General features: G+C 46.1%; 1 protein-coding gene across 5 annotated transcripts; it reads left to right on the top strand.

The window, feature by feature from the left end:
• Positions 1-3,262: 3,262 nt before the first annotated feature.
• Positions 3,263-19,229, top strand: LOC121840825. Of its 5 annotated transcripts, none has more exons than XR_006079968.1 (6): positions 3,263-3,435; positions 7,128-7,173; positions 7,314-7,816; positions 8,024-8,284; positions 15,968-16,563; positions 19,171-19,229. XR_006079968.1 is itself a non-coding variant. In XM_042306249.1 (5 exons), the coding sequence occupies exons 3-5, from the start codon at positions 7,673-7,675 to the stop codon at positions 16,472-16,474; spliced, it is 912 nt and encodes a 303-aa protein (XP_042162183.1). In that variant the 5' UTR covers positions 3,263-3,435; positions 7,128-7,173; positions 7,314-7,672; the 3' UTR covers positions 16,475-17,047. The 5 variants fall into 5 exon arrangements, 3 of the variants coding, with proteins under 3 accessions (XP_042162183.1, XP_042162185.1, XP_042162184.1); XR_006079969.1 differs by lacking the exon at positions 19,171-19,229 and adding an exon at positions 12,053-12,120 and having other exon boundaries at positions 15,968-17,047; XM_042306249.1 differs by lacking the exon at positions 19,171-19,229 and having other exon boundaries at positions 15,968-17,047.
• Positions 19,230-20,437: the final 1,208 nt, after the last annotated feature.

Here is a 20,437-nt window from a genome sequence, read left to right on the forward strand (position 1 = left end):
TTTTACTCACAAAAACTCTTGCAAAACAACTGTTGCAATTAAATCGTATTGGTCACATACACATGGTTAGCAATGTTAATGCGAGTGTTGCCAAATGCTTGTGGTTCTAGTTCCAACAGTGCAGTAATATCTAACAACTAATCTAACAATCCCCCAACAACTACCTAATACACACATATCTAAAAGGGTGGTTGAGAATATGTACATATAAATATATGGCCGAGCTGCATAGGCAAGGTGAAGTAGATGGTATAAAATACAGTATATACTGTACATGTGATATGAGTAATGTAAGATATGTAAACATTATTAAAGTGGCATTATTTAGTGTCATTGTTTAAAGTGACTAGTGATCCATTTATTAAAGTGTCCAGTGATTGGGTCTCAATGTCGGCAGCAGCCTCTCCGAGTTAGTGATTCCTGTTTAGCAGTCTGATGGCCTTGAGATAGAAGCTGTTTCTCAATCTCTCGGTCTCAGCTTTGATGCACTTGTACTGACCTCGCCTTTTGGATGATAGCGGGGTGAAAGGGCAGTGGCTCGGGTGATTGTTGTCCTTGATGATCTTTTTGGCCTTCCTGTGACATCGGGTGGTGTAGGTGTCCTGGAGGGCAGGTAGTTTGCCCCCAGTGATGTGTTGTTCAGACCGCACCACCCTCTGGAGAGCCTTGCAGTTGAGGGCGGTGCAGTTTCCGTACCAGTTTCCGCGCTCTTGCACCTTCTTCACCACACTGTCTGTGTGGGTGGACCATTCCAATTTGTCTGTGATGTGTATGCCCAGGAACTTAAAACTTTCCACCTTCTCCACTACAGACCCTTCGATGTGGATAGGGGAGTGCTCCCTCTGCTGTTTCCTGAAGTCCACGATCATCTCCTTTGTTTTGTTGATGTTGAGTGAGAGGTTGTTTTCCTGACACCAGGTGAGTGCCCTCACTTCATCCCTGTAGGCTGTCTCATCATTGTTGGTGATCAAGCCCACTACTGTTCTGTCATCTGCAACTTGATGATTGATTTGGAGGCGTGCATGGCCATGCAGTCGTGGGTGAACAGGGAATACAGGAGAGGGCTGAGCACACACCCTTATGGGGCCCCAGTGTTGAGGGTCAGTGAAGTGGAGTGGTGTTTCCTACCTTCACCACCTGGGGGCGCCACGTCAGGAAGTCCAGGATCCAGTTGCACAGGGCGGGGTCGAGACCCAGGGTCTCAAGCTTAATGACGAGTTTGGAGGGTACTATGGTGTTAAATGCAGAGCTGTAGTAGATGAACAGCATTCTTACATAGGTGTTCCTCTTGTCCAGATGGGTTAGGGCAGTGTGCAGTGTGATTGTGTCATCTGTGGACCTATTGGGGTGGTAAGCAAATTTGAGAGGGTCAATGGTGTCAGGTAGGGTGGAGGTGATATGATCCTTGACTAGTCTCTCAAAGCACTTCATGATGACAGAATTTTAATTTTATTTTTACCTTTATTTAACCAGGCAAGTCAGTTAAGAACACATTCTTATTTTCAATGATGGCCTGGGAACAGTGGGTTAACTGCCTGTTCAGGGGCAGAACGACAGATTTGTACCTTGTCAGCTCGGGGGTTTGAACTCGCAACCTTCCGGTTACTAGTCCAACGCTCTAACCACTAGGCTACGCTGCCGCCCGGGGCGATAATCGTTTAGCTCAGATACCTTAGCCATCTTGGGAGCATGTGGGAACAGCAGACTGGGATAGGGATTGATTGAAAATGTCCGTAAACACACCAGCCAGCTGGTCTGCGCATGCTCTGAGGATGCGGCTAGGGATGCCGTCTGGGCCGGCAGCCTTGCGAGGGTTAACACGTTTAAATGTTTCACTCACATTGGCTGCGGTGAAAGAGAGCCCGCAGGCAAAGAAGTTGTTTAGTTTGTCTGGGAGCAAGACATCGGGGTCCGCGACGGGCGGATTTTTGTAGCTTGTGATTGACTATAGATCCTGCCACATACCTCTCGTCTCTGAGCCGTTGAATTGCGACTCTACTTTGTCTCTATACTGACGCTTAGCTTATTTAATTGCCTTGCAGAGGAAATAGCTACACTGTTTGTATTCGGCCATGTTTCCGGTCGCCTTGCGACTCTTAGGAGTAACTGCAATCCATACTTTGGTTTGGTAGACCAAATGTTAGCATTTTCTGATGAAAAATGTGTATGAATTTCACTGAGCAGGTGTGCAAAGCGGCTGTCACGGCCCTATGCCCATATAAAGAGTTCATGCTACACGGCCCTATGCCCATTTATAGAGTTCCTGCTACACGGCCCCATGCCAAGAAAGGTCAGAGCCCATATACTGTATGCTCAAAGTTGACAATCTGCGTTATCAACAATGCTCACAATGGACAGTGGCTGAATGGTAATTGACTAAAACCATTTGCACTCTGTCTTTGTGTGGGGCAAGGACCATTCACACTCTGTCACACAAGCACCAACAGAAACACACATAGAAACTTTTAGTTTTCTCATGATTTGGTTGAGTGTAATTGTGTTGCTGTCCTCACCATGTCTCTCTCTCTCTCTCTCTTTCACACACACACAGACAGAGAGAGAGAGACACTGAATACAACTGACTCCACACTTCACAAACAGAATGTATCATGTGAGATAAATGGCATGCGAACAAACTGGTATCTGATTGATATTTTAAGAGAGAAGCTTTCATCTCCAGACAGAGCTGGTCTGACACAGAGAAAGACAGAGATAGACAGTGACAGTGATATAGATATAGAGACACGGAAAGACGGAGAGAGACGACAGACAAAGTGATCCAGAGAGACGACAAAGTGATCCAGAGAGACGACAGAGAGTGATCCAGAGAGACGACAGACAAAGTGATCCAGAGAGACGACAGACAAAGTGATCCAGAGAGACGACAGACAAAGTGATCCAGAGAGACGACAGACAAAGTGATCCAGTGAGCCGACAGAGAGTGATCCAGAGAGACGACAGACAAAGTGATCCAGAGAGACGACAGACAAAGTGATCCAGAGAGACGACAGACAAAGTGATCCAGAGAGACGACAGAGAGTGATCCAGAGAGACGACAATGTGATCCAGAGAGACGACAGAGAGTGATCCAGAGAGACGACAGAGAGTGATCCAGAGAGACGACAGACAAAGTGATCCAGAGACGACAGACAAAGTGATCCAGTGAGACGACAGACAAAGTGATCCAGAGAGACGACAGACAAAGTGATCCAGAGAGACGACAGAGAGTGATCCAGAGAGACGACAAAGTGATCCAGAGAGACGACAGAGAGTGATCCAGAGAGACGACAGAGAGTGATCCAGAGAGACGACAGACAAAGTGATCCAGAGACGACAGACAAAGTGATCCAGTGAGACGACAGACAAAGTGATCCAGAGAGAGGGTCATAGAACAGAGTGACAGAATAAGACACCAGCTGTTATATCTAACTGAAGGTAACACTTCACCATCATCATTACACTAAGTTCAGCATTGATACTATCATATTCAAGTCAATCTGTGAGTCCATTGAAAAAGCCAGCATGTTCAACACTATATTATATTAAACGTCAATACAATACAATTCAAATCAATATAGTTGTAAAGTATACAAGAGAAGGCTGGTGGGAGGAGCAATAGGAGAATGGGCTCATTGTAATGGCTGGAACAGAATCAAACGTCGTATTCCATTTATTCCATTCCAGAAATTACAAGAGCCTATCCTTCTATAGCTCCTCCCACCAGCCTCCACTGCAGTAGATGAATAAGTGAACGTTCTTATTCCCCGTGACGTGACGCTTGCAGAACCCTGTGTGGCAGAAAGCACAATTACAGTCTTCTGACATTGCAATACAGTGGAGTCGAATGAGTTAGAATATCAAATGCTCAAGATTTTTCAAAAAACATTTCAGTGAACGTAACTGGAACGCTATTTTCATACAATTATAATTATCATCATCATCCTCTTCATCATTATCATCATCCTCATCAGCATGGGGTGTTCATTCTGGATCCACCAGGAAAATTAACACTACATTATTCATATTATTATTTATTGTATTATAATTTGTTTTTTATTTAGCCTTTATTTTAACAGGGAAGACATGGAGAACTTGGTCTCATTTACAAAAAATAGCCATTATACCAAAACTATAACTATATCTACAGTACCAGTCAAAAATGTGGACACACCTAATTCCAGGGTTTCATGGACTGTTGTTCCAGGTGGCTACCTCATGAAGCTGGTTGAGAGAATGCCAAGAGTGTGCAAAGCTGTCATCAAGGCAAAGAGTGGCTACTTTGAAGAATCTCAAATATAATATATATTTTGATTTGTCTAGCACTTTTTGGGTTACTACATGATTTCATATGTGTTATATCATTGAAAAATGTGTAGGTTGTCCAAACGTTTAACTGGTATTGTAGCTATGTATGAATATATGTATGTATGAACACATTAAAATACAAAAACACAGTCAATGGGAAGCGCAAATAAATCATCACAAATCACCCAGAAACTGTTACATTCCTCTACAAATAAGTCCCCAATCGATACTTTAAATTGCCCAAATGGCACCAGAACATAATTAACATGATGAATCAATACCATTGATAATCCAGTTACTTCAAGGACAATTCCATCACAATAAAAACAGTTATGCTGTAAGTGTATATGCACTACTGTAAGATTTGATAGAAATGTTGGTGTTTTATTGTTTTTGTCAGTCACATTGCATGATTTCTCACGTTAGTCATTTTTAGAACCTCTGGTCGAGTTCCTGCCCATGGATTTGCATCACCAATTGGCTGCGAGCCACGTCGACGACAGTGCAGTCGGGCATCAGATTTTGCTATATGATGTGGTTAGCTCTTATGTTAAATACCTATCCACGCGTTGTAAGATCTGGCATGCGTCTGCAACGTAGTCGGGCAGGAACTCAACCTCTGTTTCACCCTAGTCTACAGTGTACTATTATTCACAGAGTGTAATGCTCTACTAGCAAGCCCAGCTAAAATAGTCTAAATATATTGCATGGGTGTATCAAATCAAAGTGTATTTGTCACGTGCGCCAAATACAACAGGTGTGGTAGACCTTACAGTGAAATGCTGAATACAGGCTCTAACCAAAAGTGCAATTTAAGTAAAAGACAAACAACTATTAGATAAACAATAGATAAGAAAAAAGGAAACAGTAAAAGGACAGTGAAAATAACAGTAGCGAGGCTATATGCAGGTGGTACCGTAGATTAGAATGTATAGTTAACGTAACTATGCATAGATGAACAGGGAGCCGCAGCAGCGTAAAAGAAGGGTATTTCACATGATTTAAGGGTTGTAATCCAATTTGCGAAAGATTGTCTTCCAAATATTCTCAAATCTGCCTAAAACAATATGTGCATTTACCCACCAGACTTATTGCGGGTAAAAGGCTTTGAGTGATGACATAGTGCACATAAAAATAACTTTTGCCACTAAATTCCCACGTACCAAATGAAAAAGTTAAATAGTTTTCCATCATTTTCATCTCCACTGATGGTTTGGTCTCAAAAACTGTTTTGTTAAATAACAAATGTGTCCACTCTGGTCATGGCATATGCACTTGAACCACCCGCTCACAGGCTACCACCCGCTCACAGGCTACCACCCGCTCACAGGCTACCAACCGCTCACAGGCTACCACCCGCTCACAGGCTACCACCCGCTCACAGGCTACCACCCGCTCACAGGCTACCACCCGCTCACAGGCTACCAACCGCTCACAGGCTACCACCCGCTCACAGGCTACCACCCGCTCACAGGCTACCACCCGCTCACAGGCTACCACCCGCTCACAGGATACCACCCGCTCACAGGCTACCAACCGCTCACAGGCTACCACCCGCTCACAGGCTACCAACCGCTCACAGGCTACCACCCGCTCACAGGCTACCACCCGCTCACAGGCTACCAACCGCTCACAGGCTACCAACCGCTCACAGGCTACCACCCGCTCACAGGCTACCACCCGCTCACAGGCTACCACCCGCTCACAGGCTACCAACCGCTCACAGGCTACCAACCGCTCACAGGCTACCACCCGCTCACAGGCTACCACCCGCTCACAGGCTACCACCCGCTCACAGGCTACCAACCGCTCACAGGCTACCACCCGCTCACAGGCTACCAACCGCTCACAGGCTACCACCCGCTCACAGGCTACCACCCGCTCACAGGCTACCACCCGCTCACAGGCTACCACCCGCTCACAGGCTACCACCCGCTCACAGGCTACCACCCGCTCACAGGCTACCACCCGCTCACAGGCTACCACCCGCTCACAGGCTACCAACCGCTCACAGGCTACCACCCGCTCACAGGCTACCACCCGCTCACAGGCTACCACCCGCTCACAGGCTACCACCCGCTCACAGGCTACCACCCGCTCACAGGCTACCAACCGCTCACAGGCTACCAACCGCTCACAGGCTACCAACCGCTCACAGGCTACCACCCGCTCACAAGCTACCAACACAAAAAGATCCAAACCATTTCGAACAAACAAATTGGTTGTGACTTTTGAATGTGTCAGGTAATTCATCTGTATGAAATGGTTGGAATGAAATGTGGTTATTGTCACCATTATACTCAAAAGTAATTTGAATGTAGATGCTAATTTGGCTAACAAACGCCGCTACCATACTGTATCATAGCCTTTTTCACTCCTTCGAACAACGTGCACTTTTATTACATTGCACTGGTTCTTAGTCATTGAATGCTAATTGACGAACCCAGCAAATTAAACATCCCAGGTCTGTGATATTTTTCTCAAAAACAAATCCAGTCACCGGAGGCACATCTATTATGAGGAACACCTTGCCAGTCCACTCTGATTGTAAAATGTGTGAACCATGGTCAAAGAAATGTTTATATCCAACTTTTCCGGAAGCTCACTGCACATCTCTGGTAGTGGGAAGCCATCTTTGATGACGCAATTGTCTTGCGCGACTACTGGTATGGGGAGTGAGCTTCGAGGAACATAAAATGAATTTGAAAATGTGTAAGACATCCCGAAATACTTAATAATAACAATCCAAATATCAATTTCAGCCTTTAGTCCAGAAAAGCAGCTTTGCATTTGATGCATTGTTTCTCCCTTACTTTACATAGTGTGAAGCCATGGAAAAAACAGTGTTCCTGATCATTCTGTTATCAGGTCAGTAAAGGAATAACAGAATTTAAAGTTTTTGCATTACCTACTTCATAAATAATACATCATTATTTTGTGGAAATTAGGAAGTCTTCTTTTGACAATTTAAACCATCTGTTGCAACATGTTTCAATTCATATTTTCAGGGCTGTGTCCTACAGTAACAAAAGCCACAACCATGGTACAAATTATGGAACCTGTTACTACCCAACCCCAAACAACGGAACCTGTTGCTACCCAACCCCAAACAACGGAACCTGTTGCTACCCAACCCCAAAAAAGGGAACCTGTTACTACCCAACCACAAACAACACTCCCTACTACAAGTGGGAGGCCAACTGAGAAAACGGCCTACTGGTGCAAACGCAATGTTAATCTGGTTTGTGAATCTGTGTAATGTTAAACTGCCCGAGCAGATCTCTACTCTCTGACAAGCATAGCATCCTCTCGTATCCTCGTTTTAGTGACTGTTTCCAAAGCAAATGTGGTCTGCAACGAGACCAGAATGACGGTGGCTGTGGAGAAGGCCTCCATCGTGGGCCTCTATGAGGACCACCTGCGTCTTAATGACCCGTCCTGCAGCCTGAGCTGCAATAGCAGCCACATCTTCAGGACCCTGGCCCTCAACACCTGCGGCACCCAGCTGGAGGTCTGGACTTCTATTCACAAAAATAAGTGCCTATCCAGGATCAGATCCTCCCTGTTCCTATAATCATATTCATTATGATCAAAAATGGAAATCTGATCCTATTTCAGCACAGCATTACATATTTGATGTATTATTTCAACCAGATCTTTGCCATTTCTATCACTCTGACAGTGATCATCAATTAAAGCAAAATATGTTGCTTTTTAGGAGGAAGAGGACAACCTAATCTTCAGAAACGTGATCACTTCCTTTGAGGACTCCAGTGCCGTGATCACCAAGAGGGACGAGATGGAGATCGAATTCTGGTGCGTCTATCTCAAGAAGGGCAACGTGAGCCTGGAATTCCTGGCCCACAAGATTCCGTACATTTTCAGAGAGAAGGGCTTCGGGAAGTTCACCTACCAGTTTGAGTTCTACCACAGTAGTAGTTTTAACAGGATGGTGGATCCAGCCAGTTACCCAGTGGAGGTGTGTATGTAGTGTAACTAGTTCACTGAACTATGCTTGCTTAATGTGTTACCTAGCCTGACACCTTAAGATCCAGACTGATTAGGTTTATCATCAGTGGGCTAACTCGATCTTGATTCATGCAGACAGCCCAGTTTCATAGAACAAGAAATTGCATCGTCTTTGCTGCTGTAGGGCGGCAGGCAGCCTAGTGGATAGGGCTTTTAACCAAAAGGTCACTGGTTCAAATCCCGAGCCGACTAGGTTAAAAAAAAAAAAAATCTCTCAATGTGTCCTTGACCAAGGCACCTTGTCACGGTCTTCCTCCTCTTCATCTGAAGATGAGAGGCGAGAAGGATCAGAGGACCAATATGCGGCGTGGTATGTGTTCATAGTGAATTTTAATAGAGAACACTGAACACTATACAAAAGAGTAACAAAAAACAATAAACCAAATACGACCGTGACGCTGCAAATGAGACCTGTGCTGACACAAGCCACTAACATAGACAATCACCCACAAACAAACAGTGCAACCCAGGCTACCTAAGTATGATTCTCAATCAGAGACAACTAATGACACCTGCCTCTGATTGAGAACCATACTAGGCCGAAACATAGAAATCCCAAATCATAGAAAATCAAACATAGACTGCCCACCCAACTCACGCCCTGACCATACTAAGTAAATACAAAACAAAGGAAGTAAAAGGTCAGAACGTGACAGTACCCCCCCCCCCAAAAGGTGCGGACTCCTGCAACAAAACCTTAACCTATAGGGGAGGGTCTGGGTGGGCGTCCGTCCGCGGTGGCGGCTCTGGCGCGGGACGCGGACCCCACTTCACCATTGTCTTAGTCCGCCTCATTGTCCGCCTCCGTGGCTTCCTAACCACGGCAACTCTTCTCAATGGACAGAGGGGCAGCAGCTCGGGACAGAGGGGCGGCAGCTCGGGACAGAGGGGCGGAAGCTCGGGACAGAGGGGCGGAAGCTCGGGACAGAGGGGCGGAAGCTCGGGACAGAGGGGCGGAAGCTCGGGACAGAGGGGCAGGGGCTCCGGCGCCTCTGGGCTGAGGGGCTCCGGCGCCTCTGGGCTGAGGGGCTCCGGCGCCTCTGGGCTGAGGGGCTCCGGCGCCTCTGGGCTGAGGGGCTCCGGCGCCTCTGGGCTGAGGGGCTCCGGCGCCTCTGGGCTGAGGGGCTCCGGCGCCTCTGGGCTGAGGGGCTCCGGCGCCTCTGGGCTGAGGGGCTCCGGCGCCTCTGGGCTGAGGGGCTCCGGCGCCTCTGGGCTGAGGGGCTCCGGCAGCAGCGCCGGACAGGCGGGAGCCTCCGGCAGCAGCGCCGGACAGGCGGGAGGCTCCGGCAGCAGCGCCGGACAGGCAGGACCACCTGTAGGTAGGAGACAGAGACAGCCTGGTGCGTGGGGCAGCAGCTCGGGACAGAGGGGCGGAAGCTCGGGACAGAGGGGCGGAAGCTCGGGACAGAGGGGCAGGGGCTCTGGCGCCTCTGGGCTGAGGGGCTCTGGCGCCTCTGGGCTGAGGGGCTCTGGCAGCAGCGCCGGACAGGCGGGAGGCTCCGGCAGCAGCGCCGGACAGGCGGGAGGCTCCGGCAGCAGCGCCGGACAGGCGGGAGGCTCCGGCAGCAGCGCCGGACAGGCGGGACCACCTGTAGGGAGGAGACAGAGAGACAGCCTGGTGCGTGGGGCTGCCACAGGAACCACCAGGCTGGGGAGACCTTCGGGAGGCTTGGTGTTAGGAGGATGCACCTGAAAGACCGGGCTGTGGGGGAGCACTGGAGCTCTGGTGCGCAACCTTGGCACCACTTCCCCAGTCTGGACAACTACTCTAGCCCGGATCCTCCAGAGTGCGGGCACAGGTTGAACCGGGCTGTGGGTAAGCACGGGAGATCTAGTGCTTACTACGCTTAACCGCATAACACGGTGCCTGACCAGTAATGCGCTGCTTATAATAAGCACGAGGAGTGAGCTCAGGTCTGCTACCTGGCTTAGTACCACACCTCGTCTGCCCCCCCCAAAAAAATGTTTCGAGGCTGCCTCTCGTACCTGTCGCACTGCCGTGCTGCCTCCTCATATCGCCGCCGCTCAGCTTTCGCTGCCTCCAGCTCTGCTTTGGGGCGGCGATATTCCCCAGCCTGTGCCCAGGGTCCCTCTCCGTTCAGTATCTCCTCCCATGTCCAGGAGTCCTGTGATGCTGGCCGCTGTTGTTGCTGCTGCTGCTGCTGTCGTCGCTGTCTTTTACCACGCCGCTTGGTCCTTGGTTGGTGGGTGATTCTGTCACGGTCTTCCTCCTCTTCATCTGAAGAGGAGAGGCGAGAAGGATCAGAGGACCAATATGCGGCGTGGTATGTGTTCATTGTGAATTTTAATAAAGAGAACACTGAACACTATACAAAAGAGTAACAAAAAACAACCGTGACGCTACAAATGAGACCTGTGCTGACACAAGCCACTAACATAGACAATCACCCACAAACAAACAGTGCAACCCAGGCTACCTAAGTATGATTCTCAATCAGAGACAACTAATGACACCTGCCTCTGATTGAGAACCATACTAGGCCGAAACATAGAAATCCCAAATCATAGAAAATCAAACATAGACTGCCCACCCAACTCACACCCTGACCATACTAAGTAAATACAAAACAAAGGAAATAAAGGTCAGAACGTGACACACCTAACCATAATTGCTCCTGTAAGTCACTCTGGATAAGAACATCTGTGAAATGACTCAAATTTAAAATGATGTACTTTCCCAACATTATATATAGAGCTATATTGAGTTAACTAATGAATAATGTCAATTTATCCTAAAGAGGATCTAGCCAATGTACAGGCTAATTGGTTATGTCACAGTTCTAGAATCAGCTTACCTTACCCAAATCTTGACCCTTTGGGTTGGTGGAAGGGAGTAAAACTAACAAACTGACCTTAGATCAGTGTCATAGGACAACATCATCTTCTCTGTGGTTCCAGGTGGAACTGAAAGAGATGGTCTACATGGAGATCACATCCACGTCCTCGGTCCCCAACACTGAAATGTTTGTGGAGTCATGCATAGCAACGCCAACAGACAATCCCAATGCCCCAGAGCACTACAGCATTATATATAGCTCCTTTCAAAGCTATCTGAGGTGGTTTGAACACCAACTATATCTGTCATTTCTTGTAATATTTAGTGAATTGGGAAAAATGAAGGATACACATGTTTTGGGAGGAACACTTTGTATCACAGGAGGTTGATGGCACCTTAGTTTTTTTTAAACATTTATTTTAACTTTATTTAACCAGGCAAGTCAGTTAAGAACAAATTCTTATTTTCAATGACGGCCTAGGAACAGTGGGTTAACTGCCTGTTCAGGGGCAGAACGACAGATTTGTACCTTGTCAGCTCTGGGGTTTGAACTTGCGGTTACTAGTCCAACGCTCTAACCACTAGGCTACCCTGCCGCCCCGGCAGTTGGGGAGGATGGACTCATAGTAATGTCTGGAACAGAATCAATGGAATGGAATGGTAATCGAACACATCAAACACATGATTTCCATGTGTTTGATACCATTCCAGTCATGCCATTCCAGACATTATTATGAGCAGTCCTCCCCTCAGCAGCCTCCTGTGCTTTGTATTAATGACTAAATACTCTGTTGCTCTTGTAATTGTCTCATTGATAAGAATTACGGTAAAATTGAATGAGAAATGTGAGAATGAGATAATTAAACATTTGGTACAGTATGTTTTACACATTGTCTGCTTCTCCATTTCCCTTACCTAAAGATTTAATCACAACTGGATCCGGCCTCTATCACTAATCCAGGCCCTTAGAAGTGACCCCAGCACAGGAGGTTGGTGCCACCTTAATTGGGTAGGACTGTCTCTTGGTAACGGCAGGAGCGGAATCAGTGGAATGGTATCAAACACATCAAGGTGCAAAATGAGAGTGAGAGAGATATTACAGGATTATGGGTACTAAGCCAGTCTACGTCATGGATTTTTGGCTACTTCTGGGCTACGGCACCCAATATCATAAACTGAGCACTCCAGATTGTTCACTTTGTCTGCTTTATGTAGTCAGACATTACCGCCACACTAATACATAGAAGAGGGGAGGGAAAAGAGGGCAATAGTAATGCAAATCTGGTTCTGCTTAAGCCAGCTCTATAGCCCTATATTCAAACATGACAATGACAGAGGAGTGGGCTAAATCAGAAACACTAGCATCCAGGCTAGGGATATGTTAACTATTAGCAGAAACAGACTAGCATCTAGGCTAGGGATATGCTAACTATTAGCAGAAACAGACTGGCATCCAGGCTAGGGATATGTTAACTATTAGTAGAAACAGACTGGCATCCAGGCTAGGGATATGCTAACTATTAGCAGAAACAGAGTGGCATACAGGCTAGGAATATGCTAACTATTAGCAGAAACAGACTGGCATCCAGGCTAGGGATATGCCAAATATTAGCAGAAACAGAGTGGCATCCAGGCTAGGGATATGTTAACTATTAGCAGAAACAGACTAGCATCTAAGCTAGTGATATGCTAACTATTAGCAGAAACAGAGTGGCATACAGGCTACGAATATGCTAACTATTAGCAGAAACAGAGTGGCATCCAGGCTAGGGATATGCCAAATATTAGCAGAAACAGACTAGCATCTAGGCTAGGGATATGCTAACTATTAGCAGAAACAGACTGGCATCCAGGCTAGGGATATGTTAACTATTAGCAGAAACAGACTAGCATCTAAGCTAGGGATATGCTAACTATTAGCAGAAACAGACTGGCATCCAGGCTAGGGATATGTTAACTATTAGCAGAAACAGACTAGCATCTAAGCTAGGGATATGCTAACTATTAGCAGAAACAGAGTGGCATCCAGGCTAGGGATATGCCAAATATTAGCAGAAACAGACTGGCATCCAGGCTAGGGATATGCCAAATATTAGCAGAAACAGACTAGCATCGAGGCTAGGGATATGTTAACTATTAGCAGAAACAGACTAGCATCTAAGCTAGGGGATATGCTAACTATTAGCAGAAACAGAGTGGCATACAGGCTAGGAATATGCTAACTATTAGCAGAAACCGACTGGCATCCAGGCTAGGGATATGCCAAATATTAGCAGAAACAGACTGGCATCCAGGCTAGGGATATGCTAACTATTAGCAGAAACAGACTAGCATCTAGGCTAGGGATATGCTAACTATTAGCAGAAACAGACTGGCATCCAGGCTAGGGATATGCTAACTATTAGCAGAAACAGACTGGCATCTAGGCTAGGGATATGCTAACTATTAGCAGAAACAGAGTGGCATACAGGCTAGGGATATGTTAACTATTAGCAGAAACAGACTAGCATCTAAGCTAGGGATATGCTAACTATTAGCAGAAACAGACTGGGATACGGGCTAGGGATATGCTAACTATTAGCAGAAACAGAGTGGCATACAGGCTACGAATATGCTAACTATTAGCAGAAACAGACTGGCATCCAGGCTAGGGATATGCCAAATATTAGCAGAAACAGACTAGCATCTAGGCTAGGGATATGCTAACTATTAGCAGAAACAGACTGGCATCCAGGCTAGGGATATGCTAACTATTAGCAGAAACAGACTGGCATCTAGGCTAGGGATATGCTAACTATTAGCAGAAACAGAGTGGCATACAGGCTAGGGATATGTTAACTATTAGCAGAAACAGACTAGCATCTAAGCTAGGGATATGCTAACTATTAGCAGAAACAGACTGGCATCCAGGCTAGGGATATGCTAACTATTAGCAGAAACAGAGTGGCATCCAGGCTAGGGATATGCCAAATATTAGCAGAAACAGACTGGCATCCAGGCTAGGGATATGCCAAATATTAGCAGAAACAGAGTGGCATACAGGCTAGGGATATGTTAACTATTAGCAGAAACAGAGTGGCATACAGGCTAGGAATATGCTAACTATTAGCAGAAACAGACTGGCATCCAGGCTAGGGATATGCCAAATATTAGCAGAAACAGACTGGCATCCAGGCTAGGGATATGCTAACTATTAGCAGAAACAGAGTGGCATACAGGCTAGGGATATGCTAACTATTAGCAGAAACAGACTGGCATCCAGGCTAGGGATATGCCAAATATTAGCAGAAACAGACTAGCATCTAGGCTAGGGATATGCTAACTATTAGCAGAAACAGACTGGCATCCAGGCTAGGGATATGCTAACTATTAGCAGAAACAGACTGGCATCTAGGCTAGGGATATGCTAACTATTAGCAGAAACAGAGTGGCATACAGGCTAGGGATATGCTAACTATTAGCAGAAACAGACTGGCATCCAGGCTAGGGATATGCTAACTATTATCAGAAACAGAGTGGCATACAGGCTAGGAATATGCTAACTATTAGCAGAAACAGACTGGCATCCAGGCTAGGGATATGCCAAATATTAGCAGAAACAGACTAGCATCTAGGCTAGGGATATGCCAAATATTAGCAGAAACAGAGTGGCATACAGGCTAGGGATATGCCAAATATTAGCAGAAACAGAGTGGCATACAGGCTAGGAATATGCTAACTATTAGCAGAAACAGACTAGCATCTAGGCTAGGGATATGCTAACTATTAGCAGAAACAGACTGGCATCCAGGCTAGGGATATGCTAACTGTTAGCAGAAACAGACTGGCATCTAGGCTAGGGATATGCTAACTATTAGCAGAAACAGACTAGCATCTAGGTTAGGGATATGCTAACTATTAGCAGAAACAGACTGGCATCTAGGCTAGGGATATGCTAACTATTAGCAGAAACAGACTGGCATCCAGGCTAGGGATATGCCAAATATTAGCAGAAACAGAGTGGCATACAGGCTAGGGATATGCCAAATATTAGCAGAAACAGAGTGGCATACAGGCTAGGAATATGCTAACTATTAGCAGAAACAGACTGGCATTCAGGCTAGGAACATGCTAACTATTAGTCAACCCTCATCACAGCCTGTTTGATGCTCTAGTGCAGGGGTATTCAATTCTGACCTTACGAGCTCTAGAACCTGCTGGTTTTCTGTTCTAGCCGATAATTAATTGCACCCACCTCGTATCCCAGGTCTAAATCAGGCCCAGATTAGAGAAGAACAATGAAAAAACTCAGTGGAACTCATTTCGAGGTGGAGAGTTGAGGGCTCGAATGGTTTTTACATTTAATGGAATACTTTGTCGGTCAAAAGAGTTGAGAAAGAGAGTCCTGTATAGACCACACCAAGAGAGTCCTGTATAGACTAGAGCTGACTCTCTCTCCTCTGCGTCATGGAGGCTCTCTGCACTGCCAGAGCTGACTCTCTCTCCTCTGTGTCACGGAGGCTCTCTGCACTGCAAGAAGGGATACAGGTCTGCACTGCCAGAGCTGACTCTCTCTCCTCTGTGTCACGGAGGCTCTCTGCACTGCAAGAAGGGATACAGGTCTGCACTGCCAGAGCTGACTCTCTCTCCTCTGTGTCACAGAGGCTCTCCTCACTGCCAGAGCTGACTCTCTCTCCTCTGTGTCGCGGAGGCTCTCTGCACTGCCAGAGCTGACTCTCTCTCCTCTGTGTCACAGAGGCTCTCCTCACTGCCAGAGCTGACTCTCTCTCCTCTGTGTCACGGAGGCTCTCTGCACTGCCAGAGCTGACTCTCTCTCCTCTGTTCTCATCCTCCTAGATCTATACACTGCCTTCGACACATCAGGTCCTCCTCTCCACCCTCTCAGGGCTGGGCATCTCAGGCGCTGCACACTCTTGGACTGCATCCTACCTGGCAGGCCGCTCCTACCGTGACGTGGAGAGGATCTGTGTCTGCACTACGTACTCTCACTACTGGTGTCCGCTGGTTCTAGTCTCTCTCCTCTTCCCTCTATATACCAAGTCATATCCTCACATTGTCTCTCCTATCATTTCTGTGAGGATGACAATCAACTACTTTTCTCCTTCCCTCCTTCTGACACCCAGGTGGCGACACGCATCTCTGCGTGCCTGGCAGATAACTCAACTTGGATGTCGGAACTACCGCAACTCGTTGTTGGCTGGGTTCTCCTCTTGTGCCATCAAACCCCTGCAGCCCGCCTGGTTTTCAACCTTCCCAAGTTCTCCCATGTCACCCCACTCCTCTGTACAACCACTGGCTTCCAGTCGAAGCTTGCATCCACTACAAGACCATGGTGCTTACTGACGGAACAGCAAGAGGAATTGCCCCTCCCTACCGTCAGGCTATGATCAAACTCCACACCCCAACCCGAGCACTCTGTTCTGCCACCTCAGGTCTCTTGTCTGTGATATGTGGTTGTTCTACCTAGCTCTCTTAAGATGAATGCATTAACTGTAAGTCGCTCTGGATAAGAGAATCTACTAAAGGACAAAAAATGTCAAATGTGGAATGTTAATTAATGAGGGTGTTATTACCAAAGAAGAGAACCCTGTCTCTGGTGTTCAGTGACATTGGTTTTAATACATTTGGCCTTAACATGGAGGACATTTCAGGAATAATTAGGAACAGACTTGGTTCTGTTTTTGATATAGACATGGATTCTTTCTTGCCAACAAATTTGGTGTAGTTATTTTCATATCAAAGGTATGTAATCTCATGTCCTTGCCATTACAGCTTGTTGTAGGCTGCAAAACACAAGTGGTGTGTTTGTAAAGGCACAGATAATACGCCCATGCCCTGACGACTGCTCAGAGCATTGGAATGTTGTTGCCAGTCAAAACAAAAACACTGGACTAGGCCTACCAAAAATTATTATAGTCACCCAAAAAAAAAAAAAAAAATAATGTTTTTTTTAAAGGTTTTTGGTTGATAGCTTGCTGCCATATTTTAAAAAACACACTAAAATATAAAATATATACTTTGATAAGTTAATAAATTAATACTGACATTAAATTACAGAACAAAATATGGACAAACCTATAGGAATTTCAGCCAAGAAGACAAGAGGACACTCCCTTATCTTTGGGGTACAGAAAATACCCCCCCCTCCTCTCCCATATGAGACCTCCAGCCTCCCTCCCGTAGTCCCCCATCCCTTACTCCTCTGTCCCCCTCTGTCCTCCCCTCTCTCTCAAACCACCGTCTGCTCGCCCCGGCACTCCCTACAGCCCACATATACCGCCGAGACAAGATACACCACAATGCGAGCACGTTGGCAGCCAGGTAGACTTTATACATTGCTCTAGGTTGCAGTGTGCGTACCGCTTGGTCTTCTAGATCATGTCGCCAATCACTGGTAGATACAGCACCGCGGCTGCCATGTTATGAATTAGGTTGCCCTCCCAAGATGAGGACGAGGTCCTGCTTGTCCAGGAGAGTGATGAAGAAGGCAGCGAGGGTGAGGAGCCAGAAAGAGGACTGCCACAAACAAGACCAAGTGGATGGAGCCTTCGTATTTGTTGGCGGCAATTGTAACCCAATGTCCAGCTCCGAATAGGATTTGGATGAAGTTGAGAAAAGTCTTGAGGAAGTTCCGGCAAATGTTTGGGGTGGGGGGGGGTCTCTGCTCTGGAGAACACTGGGTCCTTTTACTGAGTAGAGCAGGGGCTTTCAATCTAACACCGACTCAAATAAAAGATAGAAAAAAGGAGGGTAGTTTGCTTAATAGATGGTTAGAAATGTCAAATTTGTCAGAGAGTTGTTTTTTCTTCTGCACAGACCCAGGTACAGCTGATCTAGGATGAGGGCCTACTCTACTCTGGGTATGATTTGTTAATATGGGCACAGAAATTCCCAAATAGAGAGACAGACGGCACTTTGTTCATGTTCTTGAAGATACAGAAAGGGAAAGGGGGTACCTAGTCAGTTGCAAAACAATGCATTCAACCGTAATGTGTCTTCTGCATTTAACCCAACTTTCTGAATCAGAAAGCCTGCCAGTGATGTAATTATAGCTGTGAATCACAGTCGAGTCATTGTGGGCCATTTGGAATGATGAAGTCCGTTTTAGATTTCTTGGCAGAAAATGGCCGACAACACATCCCTATCAGTCAGCTAGTTGATGTCAGTCCATAGCAACAGTATTATTTTTTGTAAGATACAGTGCTTCACTGTCTCTCCCTATTCTTTAGGACTTGTTTCACTCTGCACTAGTTTTTAGGGGTTTGAGAGAGACAGACAGATAGAAAAAAGACAGGTAAAGGGGACATGGAGAGAGAGACCCCTCCCCAAACAAACCCCAGCCACACTCACACAGATCAGTTTATTCCCCTTCTACACCTGATCAAATTTCCAATTGGCTATATTTACTGTACACCTAATTGACAAACAAACAAAGGCAAAATCTTCTCATGCCTTGTTGATTGTTGCTTTAACTAGGCAAGTCAGTTAAGAACAAACTCTCATTTACAATGACAGCCTAGGAACAGTGGGTTAACTGCCTTGTTCAGGGGCAGAACGACAGATTTTTACCTTGTCAGCTCAGGGATTCGATCTTGCAACCTTTCGGTTACTGGCTCAACACTCTAACCACTAGGCTACCTGCCGCTTTGTTGAGATCCTGATTGGCACAGCGGGCTAAGGCACTGCATCTCAGTGCTTGAGGCGTTACTACAGACACCCTGGTTTGAATCCAGGCTGTATCACAACTGGCCGTGATTGGGAGTCCCATAGGGCAGTGCACAATTGGCCCAGCATCGTCCGGGTTTGGCCGGTGTAGGCCGTCATTGTAAATAAGATTTTTTCTTAACTGACTTGCCTAGTTAAATAAAGGATTTTTTATTTTTTATTAAAAAAAGCTTTTGACTCAATTTGGCATGAGGGTCTGCTAAATAAACTGATGGAAAGCGGTGTTGGGGATAAACATACGACAATATAACATCCATGTACACCAACAACAAGTGCACGGTTAAAATTGGCAAAAAACGTATTTCTTTCCACAGGGCCGTGGGGGGGAGACAAGGATGCAGCTTCCGTCTGGTCACTCTACCATAAAGTCCTGATTGGTGGAGTGCTGCAGAGATGGTTGTCCTTCTGGAAGGTTCTCCCATCTCCACAGAGGAACTGTAGAGCTCTGTCAGAGTGACCATCGGGTTCTTGGTCACCTCCCTGACCAAGGTCCTTCTCCCCCAATTGCTCAGTTTGGCCAGGTGGCCAGCTCTAGGAAGAGAATGATGGAGGCAACTGTGTTCTTGGGGACCTTAAATGATGTAAAAAACAATTGGTATCCTTCCACAGCCTTGACACAATCCTGTCTCGGAGCTCTACGGACAATTCCTTCAACCTCATGCATTGGTTATTGCTCTGACATGCACTCAACTGTGGGACCTTATATAGACAGGTGTGTGCCTTTCCAAATCTTGTCCAATCAATTGAATGTACCACAGGTGGACTCCAATCAAGTCGTAGAAACATCTCAAGGATGATCAATGGAAACAGGATGCACCTGAGCTCAATTTCGAGTCTCATAGCAAAGGGGCTGAATACTTATGTAAAAAAGGTATTTCAGTTTTTTATTCTTAATAAATTTGCAAAAATATCATTATGGGGTATTGTGTGTAGATTGCTGAGCTTTTTTTATGTTATCCATTTTAGAATATGGCTGTAACCGAACAAAATGTGGAAAAAGTCAAGGGGTCTGAACACTTATGGAAGGCACTGTTCAGTCATTTGACATTTGAAAAGTCTCTATTCCTTTGGGACTTTTGTGAGTGTAATGTTTACTGTTCATTTTTATTATTTATTTTACTTTTGTTTATTATCTATTTTACTTGCTTTGGGAATGTAAACATATGTTCCTAACCCCTTTGAATTTATTTTAATTGAGAGAGATAGAGAGAGACCATTGAAGTGTTAACTGGTCTCACCCAGTCTACTCTAGTCCAGTTTGAGTCCATACAGGAAATGTCTCTCTGGTTGAGTAGCCAGAGTAAATATCACTGGGCTGGCACTCTTAACTAATCTGTCTGGCTTTATATGTGTTGAAGTGCCCTTCTCCCAGGGTTTCTCTCTATCCCAATGCTCTCACTCGCTCATTCTCTCTCACTCTTTATATTTTCCTCACTCTCTCTCTCTCTTCCCCATCTTTCTTCTTCTCCCTCCGTCTCTGTCCTACCTCCCCCTTCTCACTTTATTTCTTCGTTAAGATGGTAAAACACAATCTCACTCTATTCCACATCTGTCCAATGGCTCTCTTTCTTTCTCTCTCTC

Source organism: Oncorhynchus tshawytscha, linkage group LG25 (assembly GCF_018296145.1).
Source record: "Oncorhynchus tshawytscha isolate Ot180627B linkage group LG25, Otsh_v2.0, whole genome shotgun sequence".
In the NCBI taxonomy this organism is placed as follows: Eukaryota; Metazoa; Chordata; class Actinopteri; order Salmoniformes; family Salmonidae; genus Oncorhynchus; species Oncorhynchus tshawytscha.

Excerpts from the sequence above, each read along its gene's own strand:
- LOC121840825 (XM_042306249.1), top strand. The coding sequence starts at position 7,673 with ATGACGGTGGCTGTGGAGAAGGCCTCCATCGTGGGCCTCTATGAGGAC. Across the intron at positions 7,817-8,023 it reads CCTGCGGCACCCAGCTGGAG|GAGGAAGAGGACAACCTAAT; the intron begins GTCTGGACTTCT and ends GTTGCTTTTTAG. Across the intron at positions 8,285-15,967 it reads CAGCCAGTTACCCAGTGGAG|ATCTATACACTGCCTTCGAC; the intron begins GTGTGTATGTAG and ends TCATCCTCCTAG.